Source organism: Schistocerca serialis, chromosome 4 (genome assembly GCF_023864345.2).
Source record: "Schistocerca serialis cubense isolate TAMUIC-IGC-003099 chromosome 4, iqSchSeri2.2, whole genome shotgun sequence".
Lineage (NCBI taxonomy): Eukaryota > Metazoa > Arthropoda > Insecta > Orthoptera > Acrididae > Schistocerca > Schistocerca serialis.
In genome coordinates this window covers 69366763-69389125 of record NC_064641.1, presented here as the reverse complement: position 1 = coordinate 69389125, position 22363 = coordinate 69366763, and the positions used below count along the sequence as shown (strand labels likewise).

Sequence of the window (22363 nt, the reverse complement as noted above, 5' to 3'; positions counted from 1 at the left end):
GATCCTTAGAAAACCTAAGAAAAAAGACAGCTGTGGTGTCTTCTTCCTGTTGTTGCTGCAATGTAGTGCGCTACAAACCCTCCCGCTTGTATAAACCATTGTAGAAATCAAAATAAACAGCCACTATTCGGTTTCACGATCGCGCCGAACTCACAGTTTAAGTTACTGGCTGCTTGGGGTGCTACCTGGCGCGGAAGGCAACAAAATCGAGGCGAAGTGTCTCGACTGTAATATTAGACTGTGATATTACGGAGGTCTTTAGTGTGCCCCTTTGGGTGCGATATATCTCGAATTTCATTTGTACATATCGATTGTTTCGCAGCGGCTCACTCGCTTCGCATCCACTTGTTAACGACAACAATAGCAAAAAGTAAGAACTCTTGAAACACTGTATGTGTCCCCAGTTTGCAAATTTTTAGAAAATAATCCCAGAAAGGCCCCCTTCCTAACCTCCATGGCCGGAGTTCTTCCTCGTAACTGATATGCACAGCTTCGAGGGTTGGGTAGTTTGGGGGAAAGGAGACCAGACAGCGAGGTCATCGGTCTCATTGGATTAGGGAAGGACGGGGAAGGACGTCGGCTGTGTCCTTTCAGAGGAACCATCCCTGCTTTAGCCTGGAGCGAATTAGGGAAATCACGGAAAACCTAAATCAGGATGGCCGGACGCGGGACTGAACCGTCGTCCTCTCGAATGCGAGTCCAGTTTCTAACCACTGCGCCACCTCCACAGCTTCGACTTTGAGATATAATGCACACAGGAACTAGCTTGTATATTTCGACACTTTTCATGTATATTTTAAGGTTTTTAAGATGCATATAATCTGGAGTGAACTGTAAGGCTGTACGAAACATTAAACCCATACAGAGAAGTTAAGCGCCAAGACAATAACAGACAACACAAGAAATGTTTTTTTATTATCCATGAAATACGTTTTTGTATTCTCTTACTTTCTATAGAGTAATCTGCAATTATACAAATATTCGAAAGTATTTCCTCATCATAAAGTTGTAGCTTATGTCACTGAATCAGGGAGATTCGGCTGTCTTTATGTGTATTGCGTGATTGTTCTTATCTCATGACAATTTATAAATTCTTGGAACGCAAAAAATGTAATAATTATTTCGTCAATGAACTAGAAAAATAATTAAAAACAAATTTTAATTTTACGGATGCTTTCTCACTGCTTGAGGCGCTATGTCGCACCTAGTGTCAGACGGTAACAATGTTCAGAGCAGTGAGTGTCGCCGGTCGCTGTCGCGACAGTAATGTGTGTGGTGTAGTTCGTGAAAGTCAGTGTGAATCGGTATGGTAAGTCTTTGGTGGCAGTAGTAAAGTATGGCGGGTGATATGAAGGGTGCTCTAGGACTGCTAAGTGGTTACGGTTCTAGTGATAATAGTGATGAAGATTCAGTTCCAGGCGTCAGAGTTTCAGTGAAGAGAGCAGTTCCAGCAGATTGGAATACAACAGAAGAAAAGAAAAGGAGTGCAGACATTGTAAAGTAATTTCTTTGTTTAAAGTAGGATCGTAATGATTTTGTAGGTTATGTTTTGTATATACACTGAAGCTTAGGCGGTTTATATCTCCAATTTCCAGGCGTACCGATTTTTTGCAGCAGTTGCTGTAGGAACTAAGCTGTAACGAATGAATGATGTAGTTTCATTTGTTTATCCAGGGATGGGGTTAATACAGAGAAATAGCAGAAGTCGTATAAATGTATACACTTATGTTTAATGAGGGTGCGACTGGTTGGTCGTGGACTTGATAAAGCTTTTGTGAGTTGACGTCACTTTTCCTGCTACAGCCATTTGCTGAAAACAGAACATGAAACCCACCATACTGAGACCAGTGTTTTGTGAAGCGCACTCCCTTTTCACGTCATACCCACGGTAAAGTGTTTTATTGTTTATAGGTAGTTGGAACAAATTGGCTTGATGTCAGTAACATGGGGTAAGAGTTACACATTGTTAATTGGGTCGCTCAATACTTGTCACTGCACCCATTTCTTACGATCGCAAATGACTTCGTGAGTACGTCGATTATGATCGTGTTACATTTTCACAACAGTCTTTCTGCTTGCCTAAAAACCTAAGTTTTGTTCTTGTTAATATTCGTAGACATTAGTGTTAAACATTAGTAACGTTGGGTCAAGGATTTACGGCTAAAACGTTAAAGAGGCGTACCGTGAAATATTTTTTTTTTAATATGCAGAAAATGACTCGAATATGTAGGTATCTTAACTTTAATCAGACTGTAATGGAGAAAGAATATCGCAGTGTTGCAGATTGTCTAATAAAATGAGTCTGCAAATATTGTTCTATGTAATCTATAATATTAGAAAGGCCAATTAAAATTGTTTTGAAGAAACTTGTGACGCTGAATGTTCTATATTCTTGACGTGCCCTATGTGACATACGCACGCAGACAATTACAGATTACATTACTCATATGCTGTGGAGTGTGATCTCTGGGGTGTGGAAAAAAAGTCAAGATGTACTTATAATTTAAGTGTAATACAGTGAAAAGACTATAATTTTACAGGATCCAAAGAAAAGTCAATTATATGTCCATTCACAGCTGTTTGAAAGAAAGGATTATTTTTTATTTTAATTTTTTTAGTGACATGTATACATTTTAACCATATTCTGAGGCTGTGTTATTTTGAATTCAAAACTCTAAATAAAAAATCATTTTAGTTTGTTTTCTCAGCGTTAAAACCTGGTCGTAATAACTTGTCCCGAAATGTTTTCCTGCTGTAGTGACTATCACAGACTGGGAAGCAATTAAATTGCATTTTTCTTACGTTGTGTATGCTTGCTCCTTTCTCTTGTTAGAAACACAGTGAGTTTAGGAGCATGAGTTTACAAACATTTATTGTTCTTGTGTTAACTGTTGCGAAAGAATTAACTTTAGATTTGATGCTCTGTCTGATCAAAGTGCAATAGATTTTTGTTGTATACAAGTGCAAACACATTATCATCCGATACGTCACAGTTGAAGCATCGAAACAATGTTAGGAACACACTGTTGGTGCTAGAGCTGAAAACTCGCCACATTGGGGCACGAGGACTGCGGGCAACATTAATATCCCAGGTGGCTTACATCCAGCTCAAATGACAGTAAACTTTGAAAACACGTTGGCTAAGCCTCTGCCTTCAGCAAGAGTGAAGATATCTACATGTCTACCAATGTAGGACCCTTGGTGGTTGTGTGAAGACATTTGCATCTACATGCATACTCTGTAAGCCACTGCATGATGATAGTGGTGAGTACCTTGTACACACACACACACACACACACACACACACACACACACACACACACACACAGACAGAATTTCATCCATCAGTTGTTTTGGGTGACTTGACATTCTTTTTCTTGTTCCTCTGCACTTCTCTCATCCACTGAGCAAACTGGATGCAGTTGGATGTCCTTGTTTGACTACATAATGTTACACATATGTAGACTAGTTGTTCAGCCACCTACAGTTGGAAAGTGGTAAGATAGATTTGTTTGTATGGCTGAGTGCTGGCTGGTGGGCAGAGGGTGCAGCATGGCTGACCTAGTGAAGTGACCGTTACTGCCCTGCCTGGTTACAAAAGTGGTCAGTTTGGGCAGATATGGGTAGATCCCAGTGCAGGGACGGTTTGGACGGCAATTCCTCAAATGGTTAGGGTGCAGGAGGTGAACCAGAAATGGCAGAATTTAAGATAGTCTTAAATAAGGCTGCTTGCAGCTCTTAGAATTTCAGTAATAAAGCACAGTTAAGTAAATCTGAGTACACCTGTGATCTCCGAAAATTGAGGACCATCCAATGAGATAATATCTTCAATATCTTAAAAACTACACAAGTTAATATTTTTACAATCTCTGAATGTTTTCACGTTGAACCTTAGAACGTACGATACCTCCACATTGGTTATTTCAGGTAACTGGAAGAACTGTACTGCAGCTTCCAGGAAAGAAAACTATATGTTTCTGTTTGAACACAAAAAATTGTGGCTTCACTGAAACATTCTCCACCAGGAAATTGTACAATTCTTGAAGGTAGCCTTAAGGCTTCTTCATAGAACTGCATACAACTTCTCAAGTTTTGTTCTTTCTGAAGAAGTTAGAACTTCTATGGCATTCTCAACAGCAGTTACAAAGAACTGATCTTCCTTCTTGTGTTCCAACATATCCTTGAGTTCATCTTCTGGATCAAGATACTTCTTCAGAACTTTGGAACAGTCCTCTCCCAGTGATTTAAACTAGATTTTGGTGGCAGGCGAGTTGTGGATTAATCTTTCTATTGCATGTCCTAAAGAAAGCTAGCCAGTTGTAATGTGTCTCAATATCTCCACCCATTAAACATCTAGACATATATTTTCAGAATAACATCTTCTGTGTCTGTATCAAAGTAATCAGTTGCATGCCTCGTATTATGGGCAATGTGAGCTGAGCAATTTGACTTCAGTTTCCTGCAACATGCATCATAAAGCAGCATAAAAACAGAATTTTGCTTATCATAAATTATGTTAGTTCAAAATGGTTCAAATGGCTCTGAGCACTATGGGACTTCACATCTGAGGTCATCAGTCCCCTAGAACTTAGATCTACTTAAACCTATCTAACCTAAGGAAATCACACACATCCATGCCTGAAGCAGGATTCGAACCTGCGGCCGTAGCGGTCGCGCGGTTCCAGACTGAAGCCCCTAGAACAGCTCAGCCACTCCGGCCGCAAATTATGTTAGTGTTGTCTGCAGTATAGGCATTGAAAATGGAATGATCATATGGCATTTATTGACAGGGATATCCCCCTCAGGGTTCAGCTGCCGTATTGAGAGTCTTTTTTGTTGACGCCATTTCGGCGACTTGTGTGTCAATGATGATGAAAATGATGGACACACAGCACCTAGACCCCTGCTGGGAATCTAACCTGGCTCCCCTTGTGTGGTAGGCGGTAACACTACTGCTGTGCTGCGGAGGTGAACAGTATAGGCATTAATCTTGTCTGAAGGCAGGCCATTTTCATAAACTACCTTAATGACACACTCATTAATTTGGCACTTTCATAAAAGTCCAGCAACTGTTCTGTACACCACTTGTAGCTGTGAATTATCTTACAGAGAGAGGAAACATTTTATGATTGCCTTTATTGCTGGCTATGTTGCAACTGAAAAGAAACCATTTTTAGCAAAAGTTCAGTCACAATAACTTTTGGAGGCTTTGAAATCATATATATTGCACTAAATTTTCTTCCTTTGTTCTACCACGTGAAACACTGCTAGCAACACTGGAATCCCCAAAGATATGAGATAAGTTTATTTGAACAATTGATGTTGGTGTAACTGTGGGTGTTTTACAGTGTGAAACACAATAGTTCTGCTGCAGTCACTTTGTCTTGCTATGTTTGAGAGGTCAGTTGATTAGAAAAATATGACTCCAGATATTTTATTTTTTTATTTTGTTAGCTCTTATTTTCTTTATGAGTTTCAGTTCTAGCTGGAAGGGAAGAATGCAGCGGAAGACAAGATAAATAACCCAACATCCTCAGCTTTACCCGTGAATGGTGCATCATTGCAAGATTTCATTCTTCTGAGACTCCAAAGAGAAAAAATAGAGGCTACTGTGAACTTCAACAACACTCAAATCAAATACAGATTTTAAAATATTAAGAGACACACACATTCGTTTTTACAGGTCAGCAGTTCAAAATACAACACACAAAATTTCACTTAAAATACAAGATGTCTCATACAGCATGGGAAAAGTGGCAACCCTTGACTCTATACACTGTTCCTAGCTTGCCTGTTGCCACGCAAGTCGCACCGATTGCTACCACAAAGTTTAAGAAACTCTTGAGAACATGTTTACAGGTTAGAGTCCTGTGCTAGGGAATAGTGGCCAGAATCCTTGTCACCTTTTTTGTACACACTTGATTAGATTTTTGCGACCATCATCCACAGCGTTTATTAATACACAATGAAACAGCCACAGAACAACTTACATTTCACCAAAAGATGGAATGAGCTGAGTCGGTGAGCGAGCAAGCTTGGTGATGGAAGAATGATACCAGATAGACTGTAAGTCATCCAAAAGCTATAATCAGCTCATCAATAAACAGTCCTTAAAGCAGTCAGAAGTCCAATCCTGTAGCAGGCAGCCAGTTTGCAATAGTGTGTCCACACAATGATCAGTGCACTGTGGGGTTCCAGGCCTGTGCTTATAAAGACATTTTGGCCTAGGGTGGCATTGCTGAGGTGAGACACCTGGAGCGCCACCTGTCTTTAGCCAGTCCCTGCAACTTCTTTTCCTTAATAATGTTGATATTTTCCTTAGCAGTATCGGCATAGCTCTTTGTGTGAGTGTACGTGATTATTTGCTGGGGCAATGGGCTTAAAGGCTTATTCAGTAGAAGCAAGCAGTAAGAATATTGTGTGAAGTAGGTAAGATCTTGAAGCAGCTTCTTTAATTATTTTAGGCATTCTTATTCTCTTTCCCAGTATTACTCCGTAATGGTTAGTCTTTCTGACATATAAATCAGTTTATGCTGAACAGTGGCCAACAGTAGTAGTATAAGCAAAAGATAATTTTTATGAAGACTCTGCTGCCTTTTTGTTTAGGGTTCTGAGTGGAGTTATGTACTCTGATACAAACGTGTTTCATTCAACTAGGGAATACTCACTAACTCGAAAGAAATTAAAACAAATATACCTCATTATCTACTTGTTTTACAATTTAAGGATTGAAAGATTCTGTTAGCTACTTGGCAAATACCAGTGTTAATTGTAAAGCTGATTGGAAAGCAGCAATGTGATCTAAAGTCGCTCTGTATTTAGTGATGAAAGTAATTATGTTCTTGCAGACATAGCTCATAAATAATAATTTAGAAGTAAGAGATAAACTGCAGCTATGCAGAATAACTGAGGAGGCACCAGCTCTTTTCAGAGTAACAGATTTCCTTCTCATTTACTTGATTAAATTTAGTTGGAATAAACATGAATAGCCATAAGTAGTATAGTGAAGTGTAGTGATGAAACAGTATACAGGTTAAGTTTTTATGATTTTCTTGTCTTTTGTTAATTTATACCTTGACCTGTTACACAGCCATGAAGATTCTTCCTCTTCATGAGATCAAAAAATTAACGAATGTGTATTTTAGACCACTAAAGAATCCATAATAAAGTTAGGTGAAAACCATCTGGCTAAATGAAAATTGAAATTATTCAGTTGCATACAGACAAATGTAATCTAAAATCTATTAATATAATGCTACTAATAACTTAAGATAATCAGGCAAGCAAGATTAAAGGGTTAACAATAGCAGTTGTTTGCCGTGTGTTTTATTTGCCAGTTACAATGTGGGCATAATGAGTACTCTGCTATAAAATAACACACACAATAGGCCACAGAGTCTACAAAGTTTTGTTACTTATGGGACCTTATGAGAACACAGTTTTTTATGATGATATTCTTGGCTAAAATCCCCCCCCCCATGCTAGACGTAAATGCTGATTCGTATCTTCCATCATTATCCCCTCTGTCATCATTGTCTGAAGGTGTCTTCTGTAACTGATGCCATGGAATGGTGGTGGTATTTGATCAGGGAAATGTAATTTACTGTTGTAGATAGTCATTGCCTGCAAAGGCAGAATGCTAGTAGTGTCACAGGTTTATGTGGAAATTGAAAAGCTCAGTGTACTCTCATAAATCCTTGACTTTGTATTGTCACAGTCCAACTTTCATTTGTATAGGTACTGTAAAATTAATAGTTGTACTGAGACAAAACTTTGTTACAGATTGCCCCTTCCACCTGCTCTGCGTTCGCTCTACAATAAAGATGAACAAGAAAGAACAGATGATGATCCATTGCTTCATGAAGGACGAGTAAGATCCTTTCCACATGAAAGAGGAAACTGGGTGACATTTGTATATATACCATGTAATAAATAATTTATATCACATGTAAATGAACTTGCTACATGTTACATAGTTTTCTGAAACTTCTAACGAAATACATGAACATTGCAGGTGATCCATCGCCTTTACTACATACTTTGCTGGAGGTATTTTGTAATCTGTTGGAGAGCATAGCTGTACTTAAACCTGTCAGCGACTTACACATAAGCCTCACCCAAACAGTTGTACTGCGGCATCACTGGATTGACCCCTTTGTGGACTCTGTTTCTGAGAAAGTAAAAGAGTTGCCAAGGTAAAATACACAAACTGTTCTGTGCAGATTCAACTGTTTACTGGGCTCTCAAATAAGTATTCAAATGTTTCAAAATTGCAGGTTTCGTATAACATTTGATTCAGTGAATGTGTATTGTAATGAAGCAAAAACCAGAACATTTATTGGGCTGACAGTTTCTTCTGGGGCAGATACTCTGATGAGTGCAATAAGTGTGTTAGATGAATGTCTGTCTGAATTCAAGTTACCTGCCTTCTATGAGGTAAGAATCATAATTATCTCTAAAAAAGAAAATATTGTACTTGATACAGAATTGAGGTAAAGTGTGCACACAATTAGCATGTAGATAAGGCATGCACAGATTGAAATTGTGTTCCAGACTACCATCAACTGCCATTATTTCAGCAGTTGGTAGTTATCTGCTTCTTGCCTGTTCTGTTCTTAAAATGTGCTCGTAATAAGTGCCTATGTTTCTTTGTAACAGATTTGAAGTACATCATATGGTGGCACAAGTTTCATCAGTGAAATACTGTCATAATTATAGATTCTGGTTAGTTTTGTTGGTTATGTAAGCAGTTAAGGTACCATTTATGAGAGATTTTGAGTACTGAAAATGTTTTGTAGCAGTGTTGCAAAAGCAGAATTTAATTTTCTCAGACAAGAACTGTCAATATTGCAGCAATTATTTTGAGATTTTTAAATTCTGTAAGAGAGTCCAAATAGCAGAATTAAGCTCATAAAGGAAATTGACAATGTTTTTGAAGATCTGATGGCCAGATGAGATCTGAACACTACTCCTGCAGAATACTAGTCCAGTGCCTTAACCCGTCCCCAGGGGGCTTGTGGTTCTATTGTGAGTTTGTACATGGCCTTGAGCTATTGTAGTCCATTCTTCCTTCCTGGGCTGCATTCCTTTTACTGTCCTTCCTCCTCCCGTTGTGCCCCTCCTCCTCCTCCTCCTCCTCCTCTTCTCTCTGTGTTCTTACTCATGTCAATCTTGCTATCCACCTGGTTTCCATGCAGTTTTGTTCCCCTTACCTTTTCTCTGTCATCCTTCTGATTAGGCATTTTTGGTCCCACTTTGGGGTTTGTCCTCCACTTCTAAATTTTCTCCCTGTAGTATGAGCCATTTGGGGAAGAACTCCATCCCTAGTGCCTACGGCACGGGTTCCTCTGCCCCCCTTCCTTCCCTACTATAGCACCCTCCGCCACACTGGTTCATCAGCACATGTACAGTGTGTAAACTTTTAGATGGCAGACCTCTCCCTAGTCCTGAATCGGTAGAAGTCGGTACACGTCGGGAGGCTTCGGTAGGCACGCAGTTTCGACTGCTGCCAACATTACGTAGCTGACTGTGTTGTACAAGGTAGCCATTGTCGTCTGCTTCGTTATTGTTTTGCGCTGTACTGTTCTGTGTGTTTTTATTGTACAGTTGTGCTAAACATTATCAAAATGAGTGAAGAGGCAGTTTCTGGCCCATCTCGGCAGTCGCCAACAACCTCAACCGGTAGGCCTAAGGTTAGAAGGAAACCAGTATTACGTAGCGATGCTCGCAAAATTATATTACCACATCAGATATAAGTGAGGAAGACTCAGACACACAAACGGAAGACAGTGACAGTGAAAGCGATTGATCATATGGCGTGAAATGTTTTTACAAAAGATCACAGCTTGAATAAATAACAAAAACAATCTCCTATTAGTTTGATGTAAATAGTATTTCTGTTCTATTTTAATCAAACAAAGAAACGGAACATAGTGACAGTGAAAGCGGTGGACCACATGGCTTTAAATGGTTTTACAAAAGTATGACATCTCGAATAAATACGAAAAACAATCTGCCATTCTGTTTCAGACTGTTTCCTTTCCTTGCGATAAGCGTACTTCATTGCTGCAGTTTAAGATATTTATTAAACAGTAGCTGTACGCCCGTGCTTCGCAATGGAAGAAATCTCGGAAAGTTGTTGACCGATTGATTTAAAATTTTGGCACAACGTTTTTTAGGAATACGCCTGTGGTTTTATATACTTTTTTAACACGTTTGCGAAACGTGTTGCGAATAGTGTCAGTAATGAAGAAATAATAGAACAAAACGTCATGCCTGACGCGGCGCTTTTTCACGCATCTCGATGTTTACCACGTCGTATCTCCTGAATTATATGTCGTAAAGAAACATAAATGTACCGGCCCATTTACTGATATATGTGGATACTGTATGCGAAATATGTTGCGATTAGATTTAATAGTAACGAAATAATAAATTAAAACGTCATGCCTACTGCGGCAGATTTACAGTATGTACTGAGAAAATGTAGTAAGCGACAACCTTTTTTCCTTTCATTGCAGTCGGATGAATGGTTTGTGAGACAAACATACATTCATTTTTATATATATAGATTTTAATGTACATGACGATTTCAGTTTCGTTTATAAACAACAGTTAAAGCGAGTTTTACTTCCAATCCTTTCGTCTGCTTTCGTGTAAGCATGACGCGCAATTTGTAGTGCCAGCACTGCAACTGGTAGGCGTGCCTTGTCCCCCCCCCCCACAACGGCTCCTCTCCCCTCGCCAGCCAATGCTTGCTTCCTCCTCTCCCCGCACTCCCCTCATAACTCTGCCATCTTACAGTTAACACAGTGTAGCCAGTCAGTGTGATGGGGCTGTTATGTACCCGTCTGGGTAAGTCATCTGACAACACAGGGATCACACTTCTGATACTTAAGCTGTTGCCGCCTCATACTTTCGTAGGAGTGGTTGCTTCTTATTCCAGAGCATCAGAACTCCTGGCAGCAGCAGCTGTGCCAGATGGCCCTTGCTGTGACTGGGTGGTGCCCAAGGGGAGAGCCCCTGATCAGATTGGGTGGTATCAGGGCGAATACTTTGCACATGAAGTGAAGTGTATCAAGCTCCAAAAATCAGGCCATTCTCCTACGGCCATCTCTTCATGTGGTAATGAATCACTGAAAGATGCTTCTTATGACCCTGCGGCCTTCCCTTCCCTGGCTGCGTCCTGGAAGGAGGGCCAGGCTCACCAGTGTGGGCTGAAACACTTTCCCCACTACCTGGTCTGTACTAGAATGACAGGGACACATTCATTGCCACAAAGCCATTATTTATTGTGGAAAATATCAAAGACAAGTTTGGCGAAGTGGAGTCTCTCACTAAGAAGTGGATGGTTTTCCTGTTGATGAGAACTTCCCGTCCAATCTGCAGCTCTTTGTGCTTGTGATTATCTTGGCGACGTCCCGGTGAATATGATCCAGGTAATCAGTTTTCATAGGTAACTCATCCTTCAAACTGATGAACTCTGGAACGAAGGGGTGTTCCTTCTGTTCAGCATGTGCAGAAAGGGCATAAGGATAACCCCAAGGACACTGGCGTCTTTATTGTTGTTTTTCAAGGGAGATACCCTCCCAGAGAAGGTCAAGGTTGTGTGTGATTAGTGCAATGTGAAGCCATACGTCCCGCCACCCAGAGTTCGGTTCTTGCATTTCAGGCACATATCTACCCAATAAACAGCAGACTGTCTGTCTGGCGATTGTGGACAGCCACCATCACGTGGATTTACTGGCTGGGCCCCACTGCACTTCTCTCCGCCATTAATTCAATCCCTCCTCCTTGTCCTCTTCCCTGCATTCTCTCCCGACCATCTCCCTTGGTTGGTTCTTCGGCCATGGGTTTGGTTGGATCTCTTCCAGGGTCTGAAAGCCTCCATTGCTCAGATGGTGTTCTGTTGTTTGTTCCAAACATTCTTACAGAAGTTTCAGGATGGCATTGTTTTTTACACTGATGGCTCTAAATCCACTGATCATGAGCATTATGCCTTCACGTCTTCTGTTGGCATGGAACACCTTCTCTTGTCTGCCACATGTGAAGTGTTTTCATTCAATGTTCCTCCCTCACACAAATTTTGTTACGTATGGACTCAATGAATGGCCTTCAGGCTATCGCTTGGTGTTTTTTCTGCCATCCCTTGGTCTCTACCATCCACGACCTTCTCACTGTTCTTGGTGGTGCTCCTTGTTTGATCAACTTCCTTTGGGTCCCTTGCCACATTGGTATTCCAGGTGATGAATTTGATGATCATTTGGGAGGGAGGAAGGGGGGGGGGGCAGTAGCCACCTACCCTCTGTTCGCCATAACCCCTTCAGAGGTGGATTTGCGGCTTTACATCAAATCCTCTATTGCTCAATCTGGGCTGAATCTTGTGAGGCTGCCCTTCTCTCCCTCTTCCACCCCCAACCCTGTGTAGTAAACTTTACGCCATCAAGGAGACTCTTCTCATGTAGCATTCTTCCTTCTGCCTCTCCCATTGAGAGTCCACCATCCTCTACCATCTTGATATTTGCCATACTGGGTTGACACTTGGGTTTTTACTATGCAATGAGCCACCCCTCCCTTTTTCTAGTTACGTGTCTCCGATCATGGTGATCCATATTTTGCTGGATTGCCCTTCCTTTTGGCCCTTTGTACTAAATATACCATCCAACCTTCCTTGTTTCGGGTGTTAGCAGATGGCCCTGCATGGTTATGTCTGCCCTCGGTTTTCTTCGTGAAAGTGGTTCATATTCTCAGGTATAAGTTCTTGAATTTTGCTATGGAAATTGAGTCTCCCCTGTTAGTGTAGGTGTTGTTTATGAAGGCCTTGACCTTGCTCCATACCAGCCAGGCTCTCCTCACCTTTTCTCTACATTTTGTCTGGCCTGTAGAGCTGTTTTTTGTCCCCTTTCCTATTGTCTTCTTCCCTGATGTCGTCCTCGTTATATTGTGTTAGTGGTATGGTAATGTGTTCATTTTGGGACGGATTGGTGGGGTGCTGGTGTCCCACCATGTGTAGTGGTTCTTGGACACCCCTGCTCTCATTGTTTCCACCTACCCCCTCCCGCTGCTTCCTTTTCGTGTTGCTCTGAAATCCTGTTTTTGTGGTTTATTTTTGTGTGTTATCCCTTCCCGTTGATTGGATTGTGCTGTTTGGTCTCTCTCGCTCTCATGCTTGCTCTCTCGCTCTCGCTCACACACACACACACACACACACACACACACACACACACACACACACACACACACAGTGCGAAACTGGAACTTCTCTGCAGTTCGTGATGATGGAAAACATGTAAAATGAGATTTGGAAACTAATTACAAAATTTAATTTCCTGCTGAGTATCAGAAAGCACATAATCACTACAGCATCAGACATCTGCCCGCCCTGAGAAAGCGGTTCAGTAAAGGTGGGCTTTTTCACACATGTGCAGATTGCTGAAATACAGCTATGTCTTTATTTGAAAGGCTTATCCCTGAAAATGTGTATGTCTGAAAAGTTAAGTGCCTACTTGGAGATAAACACCTAGAAACAGCAACCAAATTGCCTGCTTTCGAATGCCGCAATGATATCCAGGATCATATTACAAATCTGGGATGCTTTCATGATATTTCAGGTTGCCAGTCCCTTGGTGGAGTGAGATGTATGTTGATCAAATGTTGGCGTATGGCACTATGAAAACACAAACCTATAAACTATTCCACAGGATCTACTAAACTGAGGAAGCATTCAGGAAAAGTTAGGTCAGAAATTAATGGCACTATATTTAAGACAACGTGGGCAGTCATACCTAAGTGGTTGATTAAATGGCTACAGTGAAAATCCACCATACCCCAAGGAATAGTTGATTGCTGAATCAATTAGTGCCCAAAATCTCATTGGTGTACTTGGCAGTTTTGTAAATCATTCTTGTTTATCAACAATATTATGGAAAGGATTGGATTGCTACTCATCACATAGAGAGAGCATTGAGTCACAGACTGACACCATGGAAGGACTGCTAAACATTTAAGCTTTCAGCCATAAAAGTCCTTCTTTGAAAGTAGAAAAAACACATTGTCACAGCAATTGTTTGCTATTTAAAATTCCATGTCACATTGCCTCGTAAGTCAAAACTAGTAAAAAAAAAAAAATAATAATAATTAAAAAAAATGTTTGTAAATTTTAGTTTTTGGGTATATTGCAAGCTTAATTTAAAAAAAAAAAACTATTTAGTGTATCAAAATCGTTCAATAGCTGTTTTGCTCTTCTGTGTAATTTATATTGACATTAAGCCAGTCATTGTCATCAGTAGCCTCAAATACATAGACATATTAACTGGACCTACGGCTTCATTGTTAATTGGTACTATTTACTTTCTCATATATTGGTTGTATATTATTTTACCCTTTTCCTAATTGAAATTGAAGTCTACCATTAAATTCCCTCTATTAAGTTCTGCAGTTAATTGTTGAAATTCATCCACACTGTAAGAAATAGTACAGTCAAATTAATGTAGGAAAGGTGATTTATTTTGCATTGACACATATAATAGTACAGTCATGGATTTAAAAACTTCCTTTAGGACTGTTGAGGATAGTTTTGGTGATATGGAACCTCCTTGGCTGATACCTTATTATACTCATAATTGAAGAGTAAAGATGTTGAGTTGCTGAAAGGCACGTAAAATGACTGAAAATTTTACACACACACACACACACACACACACACACACACACACACACACACACACACACACCTAGATGGTGCAACATATGTCTTACTTTACACAGAACTTATAGATCTTGTAAGTTACATTAAACCTTTAGCTACAAATACCGAGATACAGATACAAATAAGAGATGCTATTTAGTGATCCCCACACAATTCATGTTCACTTCTAATTTTTCACTGCCATGAAGTAATATAATGGAAGTTGTAGCATTGCAATAATCGTCTTTAGTACATTCACGTATACAATGTAACGGATTCCATTGATTTCCTGTGTAAATGCAGAAGCGCACAAAGGCATAGTGCATTGTTATCGCTTATTATGTGATTCTCTGTGTTGGAAAGCAGATCTTGAGTCAAGGCTTGGATTAATAGAAGTGGGAAATGTTTCATAACACAATTTTTCAAGAATAAATTAATCATTGCTCCATTTGAAAGTAGTGTATGAAACTGGAGATTTAATTTTAAGAGCTTGCAGCCAAGGTCTATGAGCACAGATTTCGTCATAACTTAGTAAAGAGTTTCCTGAAACCTAAGAATCGCAAGCAGATTGGCAATTTGTATTCATTCTTCATACTATAAATTCAGTCATGAGTTGCCAACTACTTCCTTTGCCTGATAAAAATTTAATGTTTTTGCTATGCAGTTGATGTTTTCAGAGAATATTTTGTACATTATGGTTGGAAGGCTGATAGATCTTTCCTGTGAAGTAAAATAATTGAAGCATTGCTCAGTTTTTGAAAACTGCCTTCCTCTACAGACTGACTGTAAATAATTTTGCAAATTCATTTAGTTTACTTTTACTCCAGTTTTAACCATCTTTGTTAAGACACCATTCTCGCTTGGACACCTTTCCATCTTAATCCTCTGAACTGCTCTATACATTTTTAATAGTATTACTTCTAAAACATCATTACTTGCAATTTTAACAATATGTGTTTTTGCTTCTTGAATTAGAGAAACAGTGAAAATATTTGGGGATGCATATAAAATTTTCTCTTGTGTAGGTACACACTAGTTGTAATCTTTTAATGAAAGATTATTTTGTTTTCTTCATAGTCTTTTGTTTTTAATTGTTCCTTTTGTTAAATTTGGACTGTTTTTGTTACAGCTTCTTAGACATTCATGGATACGTTTGTTTAATTCAGCATATTCTGTCATGTTCCTATTATCATTTGCTTGAACCTCTTGCCATATGTTTGTTTTATTTGGTTTTTCATTGTCTTCTGTTGGCTCACTCTCTGTGTGCAATAGTTTCAGTATTTGCACAAGTATCTCTGCTAATTCATTGTACCTTTTACGTATGCCTGTATAACCTTCATTTTCTATAAAGCTGAACAAGGTTGTTAGTGGCACCAAAGTTAGTGTCCACTAGCTCGTGAACAAGACTGGAATTCAAGTAGAGAGTAGCAAAGCAAAAGCAGAAATGATTAACTCAGTTTTCGGATTTCCTTCAAAAAGGAAAACTTGGGGCATTGCCTCAACTTAATTCTCATACCACTAAAAAGATGTGTGAAATAGATATTAATGTCTGTACCATTGAGAAACACCTGAAATTGTTAAAATTGAACGAAGCCCCCATGCTCAGTGAAATCCCTATCAGATCCTATATCCAGTTTGCAGCTGAGTTAGTCCCTCTGTTGATGGCAGTTTATTGTAGACTCATCAAACTGTGCCCAGTAGTTGGAAGAAAGCACAGGTCACACTAGTCTACAAGAAGGGTAGCAGAAGTGATCCACAAAACTACCATCCAATATCCTTGACATCCATTTGCTGTAAAATTTTAAAACATATTCTGAGCTCAAATGTATTGAGATATCTCAAGCAGAATGTCCTCCTCCATGCCAACCAGCCTGGATTTCAAAAACATAGAATGTGTGAAACACATCTTGCACCTTTCTCACATGACATCCTGAAAGCCATAGATGTACCCTCTGCCACGCACATCAGTGATTGACAGAGTATAGATGTTGCTGTTGCTTAATTTAAGTTGCCATAGTGAATTGTTTGTTTAATTGTTGAAAGCTAAGGGATTATCCACTATTGACTTGCTGTGCCTTTTGTTGGATCACCTGTAGGAACCACAGCTACTGTTTTGCGAACTTCTGATCCCTTTTCTGTGATCAGAGGTTGGCCTTCAACTAATTTAAATACTTCTATATTATAGATGGTGTTTCAGTTGAGTGTACAAACAGAATTTGTCAAATAAATGTAATGTTGTTATTGCAATGATTTCATTCATTTACATTACTGAAACTGTGACATGTTTCTTCCAACCTTACTTTCTCAATACCAGGTAGAAAGTCCATTTTCTGAGCTATCTTGCTTATATGTAATGAGTATATTCATATACTAACCTCTTCATTACAGTGTTCCTCACTGTACGTCATTGCTTTCATAATGACCTACATCCTTCCTCAAAGCACACACACTCAGGGTATCTTTCCAATGGGTCATCAGGTGTGTTTTCTCTGGTGTTTTGGCAGGTATTTGCAGTTCAGTTTTTGCAATGTGTAGCTAGAGTAATACGAACAAATACTGCTCATCAGGTCTTTCCAGCCCTGTGTTGGTGGAAAACATTGATTTGTTTCCTGTTGTGACCAAAATGATTTTTAAAGTGGAATGTTATGTGCCCATTCTATTGAGCAGTCCTAAATTGGTCTAGTGTGACCAGGACACTAGCAGCGACAGCACCAACCAGGCCTGTGGCAACTGATACTGCCATGCAGCAGTGCTGTTTAGTCACGGTTGGGTTATTGGTTGTTCTCCATATTTTACTGACCCTTTTAATACATATTGATAAAACAATTGCTACACTAATGTAGGACTGTTGAATCAAATGGATGTGTAAAATTCTACTTTAAAAATCATTTTGCTCATAACAGGAAACACACTTTCTAGTGACACTGAGCATCATGTGAAAGGCTTGATGAGCAGTATTTGTTTCAGCTAACTCTACCTACACATTGCAAAAGTAAAAATACGTAGGCTCATGAACATAAGCCTGGGAAAGAAATGCCAGGTTAACATATGTTTATTTTCCAAATTATATGCCGCTAGTTGTCTTACTCCTTATATCTACTGGTTTTTTATCAAAATAACATTTTAAGAGAAATCACAATTATTTACATCTATATACTGTCCCATACTGCCTGGCAATCAATAGTCTTTACAACCTGAGGAAATTTACACGACCTATCCGTCCAATCTACTGTTAACATCTCTGGTCACTTAACCCTAGAGCAGGTGTGCCGTTTTTTTGGTACTTCCTCCCTCCCCCTCGCTCTCTCTCCTTTCCCCCACCCCATCCCCACCTGCTTCCCCCGCTACTTCTTTATACCCCTATGCAGATTATGTCCTTGAATAGCTCAGGGCAGATATCCTTCACCATATTATCCAGTACTTACTAGTGTGTGACGTCATACGATACTTCCTTCCTTGTACCTCACTACTCTCACAACCCATTTCAATGACTGACTGTACATCCATTTAGTCTTTCTCTTCAGTTTAATGATTTTTTTATCTTTAATGCACAACTTCTCTTTCTGCTGTTACTTTCTTGCATATGAGCTGCAGTTTTTTATTCTTATGTTTCCTACAAATATTTGCCACCTATATCTTTTTTGGGAAATCGTTCCCTTAAATTACAGTGTAAGTACTTATGTGATTAGTGTGATATTTCAGTTTTCTACTCTTTGAAGTGTTTGTTCCAAGTCGGTGTTGAAAAGTTTGTGACTGTGGCACGAACATATCTCAGTAAGGTAAACAGAAAGTTATTTGTTTACAGTTCAAAAAAACATTGCATCAACTACAGTGCAACCCAATTGTGAATGCTGTTCATGGACACGAGATAAGTCAGTTGTTGTTAATAAGCAGCTGGAAATTGCATGACTGCCGTCAAGCAGTTAGAATCTGCTGCGAATAGTTGTTGGGCAATCTACTGAGACACATTTACTTTGTACACATGCAAAGAATAGTTGTTTTCATATTGCCAAGGTAAACATCTATTAGGAAAATCACAGTTTAATATCAGTTTAACTAAACAATGATAAAATAAAGTTAAACATTATGAGGGAGAGCACTGTTTAACTAAAGAACAATGAAATAAAATTTCATTATCACTCTGTTGCCACAGACAGGTGTTACCCCACAGTAATGGCCCACTTGAAGCATTAAACAGCGCAGCTAACTGCTTATTTGATTACTATTTATCTTGTAGACAACTGCTTGCTCTAATCGGGGTCATTTTATTGCACAGAGTGTTAATGTTTTTCCTCACATATCTCGCTCTATATTTCATGTTATTGATGCTCCCTTCAACATATGACAACAAAATTTATCACTGTTAGCTGGAGGAAAATGAGGGAATAGGTTTGGGCTCGCAATCGTTAAACAACAATGGAATGTTGCAAAACAATTTTATTTATGGTTGGTATACTTTATACATAGGTGTGTCCACTCGAGGGTTAGCATATGTATCCTAATAAGTTAGTTTGTCTTATCCTAGTTAGCCTAATCATTATAACACAGTGCATCATGTAGCCATCATTGTCTATCTTAATTCTTGTTGCATATTCATAAATGCCCTTTACATAAGGTAAAATCTCTGTTTATCATAACACAAACATTCTCTTGTACTAAGCATTTCATAGCACTGCAAATAAGTTAAACACCACAACATTGCTTCCAATTAGCACAAAGGAAAAACAGTCCTTAGCTAAGAGCTTACATTTTTTAAACATACATATTAAATAATGTGAGCACAGTGTGTTTATGGCACGTCACATGCTTCACAATAAACATATCAGAGAGTAATTAACACACAACATAGTAATAAATCATTAACTAATTGTTAATGAAGTTGAATATTTCGAAGGTATGTTATAATTTCAACACAAACTATTCCGTAGCAAAAGTAAATTCCGTTCATTAGATAAAGTATAAAACAAATATTTTTGCACAAATCTCTTCGTCTCCTTCATTAGCTTCTAAATGATACAAATTGGCTTATAACAGATTTAAAATATTACTGTCTGGCAGAGTAGATAATGAGTATTAATTGTTTCATGGGATAAAGTGTTAAAGTGACAACACTTCCCTGATTCAAGTGGTGTATAAATGTCATGACATTCAAACATAACTTAAGTGAACATCTGTGGAGCTACAGGAGAATATGCCATTTGTGTGATTGGTCTTTTCACAAGGTAACTTTTTGGTCTGTGAAATATGCAGTTGTTGCAGAAAAAGAGATACTTGTTCCAGCAAAAATCATATGACTCTGTAACTCATAATAAAAGCACAAAAATGGTATCATACATCACAAATAAGAAAAATAGGGTAATTATAAAATTGTAATCATTCTAACATCAGTCATATGATTGACAAAAAGTTTCTCGTAATTACTAATTCAGGAAGAATGGATTGTGATGGCAGTGGGAGATAATTTTAACAGGTTTACAGAATTAAAAGAAGACACAGAGGACCTCATGCTCGCTATGCACATGACATACGAAAACAATATGCCCCCTTGGGTTATAATGTCACATAAAAAAACAATGTAGACAAAATGTAAAATTAGATGACCCAGAGTTGCTTTGGTACACTTGTTCACATTAGTTGTTTGCATTGCTTACCTGCTTACATGATTTCAATTTGGTTAAATTTCTCAAACCAAAACATTTTCTTGGTTTTGGATATACAGGGTGAGTCACTGAACGTTACCGCTGGATATATTTCGTAAACCACATCAAATACTGACGAACTGATTCCACAGACCGAAAGTGAGGAGAGGGGCTAGTGTAATTGTTTAATACAAACCATACAAAAATGCATGGAAGTATGTTTTTTAGCACAAACCTACGTTTTTTTTAAATGGAACCACGTTGGTTTTGTTAGCACATCTGAACATATAAACAAATACGTAATCAGTGCCGTTTGTTGCATTGTAAAATGTTAATTACATCCAGAGATATTGTAACCTAAAGTTGACGCTTGAAACCTCCGACGTTTAGTTGTGTGTTGTAACAAACACGGGCCACGGTCGGCGAGCAGCATCTGCAGGGACATGTTTACGATGACGTCCGTGTTTACGAGTGTGGCTGTAGTGCACTGTTGTGGTTTGGTCTAGCTGTCGCAGTGTCCGCATGTAGCGCTTCCTACTATCGTTATTCTGCATTCGTCTCCGCACGCAGACCAACTGTAGTATACTGTGTTACCAGATGTCTGTGATAGTGTAGTGTTGTAGGAACTGTGACCATGGTGTATTCAAACTCTGAAAAGACGGAGATGATACTCATCTATGGCGAGTGTCGACGAAATGCAGCTGAAGCCTGCAGGGTGTAGGCAGAATGGTACCCGGACAGAGAGCATCCAACATGCCGCACATTGCAAAACATCTACTGCCAACTGTATACAACAGGTATGGTAGTAGCACGCAAACGGGTCCGTAACAGGCCCGTCACATGAGAAGCGGGTGCAGTTGGTGTGTTAGCTGCTGTTGCCATGAACCCACTCATGAGTACACGGGACATTGCGAGAGCGGGTGGACTGAGTCAAAGTAGTGCCATGCGCATACTGTATCGTCACTGCTTTCACCCGTTTCATGTGTCGCTACATCAGCAATTACATGGTGATGACTTTAATCATAGAGTGCAATTCTGTCAATGGGCATTAACAGAGAATGTGTTGCAGTTCTACCTGTTTACCGATGAAGCGGGTTTCACAAACCACGGGGCAGTGAATCTACGGAACATGCATTGAAGCGGGTTTCACAAACCACGGGGCAGTGAATCTATGGAACATGCATTACTGGTCCGTGGACAATCCTCGCTGGCTCAGACAGGTAGAGCGACAGCGACCGTGGACTGTAAATGTATGGTGCAGAATCATTGGCGACCACCTCATTGGTCCTCAATTCATTGCAGGAGCCCAAACAGCTGCAACATACATCGCGTTTCTACAGAATGATCTGCCAACGTTGCTCGAAAATGTCCCACTGGAAACGCGCTGACGTATGTGGTATCAGCATGATGGTGCACCTGCACATTCCGCAATTAACACTAGGCTGGTCCTCGACAGGATGTTCGACGCGCATTTCATAGGACGTGGAGGACGCATAAATTGGCCAGCCCATTCTCCTGATCTTAAACCTCTGGACTTCTTTATGTGGGGTACGTTAAAGGAGAATGTGTACCGTGATGTGCCTACAACCCCAGAGGATATGAAACAACATATTGTGGCAGCCTGCGGCGACATTACACCAGATGTACTGCGGCGTGTACAACATTCATTACGCCAGAGATTGCAATTGTGTGCAGCAAATGATGGCCACCACATTGAACATCTATTGGCCTGACATGTCGGGACACACCCTATTCCACTCTGTAATTGAAAATGGAAACCATGTGTGTACATGTACCTCACCCCTCATGGTAATGTACATGTGCGTCAGTGAAAAAGACCAATAAAAAGGTGTTAGCATGTGGACGTAATGTGCTGTTCCAGTCTCTTCTGTACCTAAGGTCCATCACCGTTCCCTTTGGATCCCTACGTAATTCGGTGCTCTCTAATATACACAATCGAACAGCGGAGGAGTGGTACTCAAGCGTCAACTTTAGGTTACAATATCTCCTGATGTAATTAACATTTTACAATGCAACA

The 22363-nt window shown here is 39.6% G+C and overlaps 1 protein-coding gene across 2 annotated transcripts in view; it reads left to right on the top strand.

Annotated features, from left to right (window-relative positions):
- Window positions 1–1335: 1335 nt before the first annotated feature.
- LOC126473797 (U6 snRNA phosphodiesterase 1) overlaps window positions 1336–22363 on the top strand; it is a 42984-nt gene continuing 21956 nt past the window's right edge. The window contains exons 1-4 of one of the 2 annotated variants that reach the window (XM_050101074.1): window positions 1336–1500; window positions 7783–7925; window positions 8015–8195; window positions 8277–8436. In XM_050101074.1, coding sequence (XP_049957031.1) covers window positions 1337–1500; window positions 7783–7925; window positions 8015–8195; window positions 8277–8436 — 648 coding nt within the window. In that variant the 5' untranslated portion in view covers window position 1336. Of the gene's footprint in view, window positions 1501–1657; window positions 1889–7782; window positions 7926–8014; window positions 8196–8276; window positions 8437–22363 lie in introns of those variants that run through there. The other variant, XM_050101075.1, reaches the window with a different exon arrangement.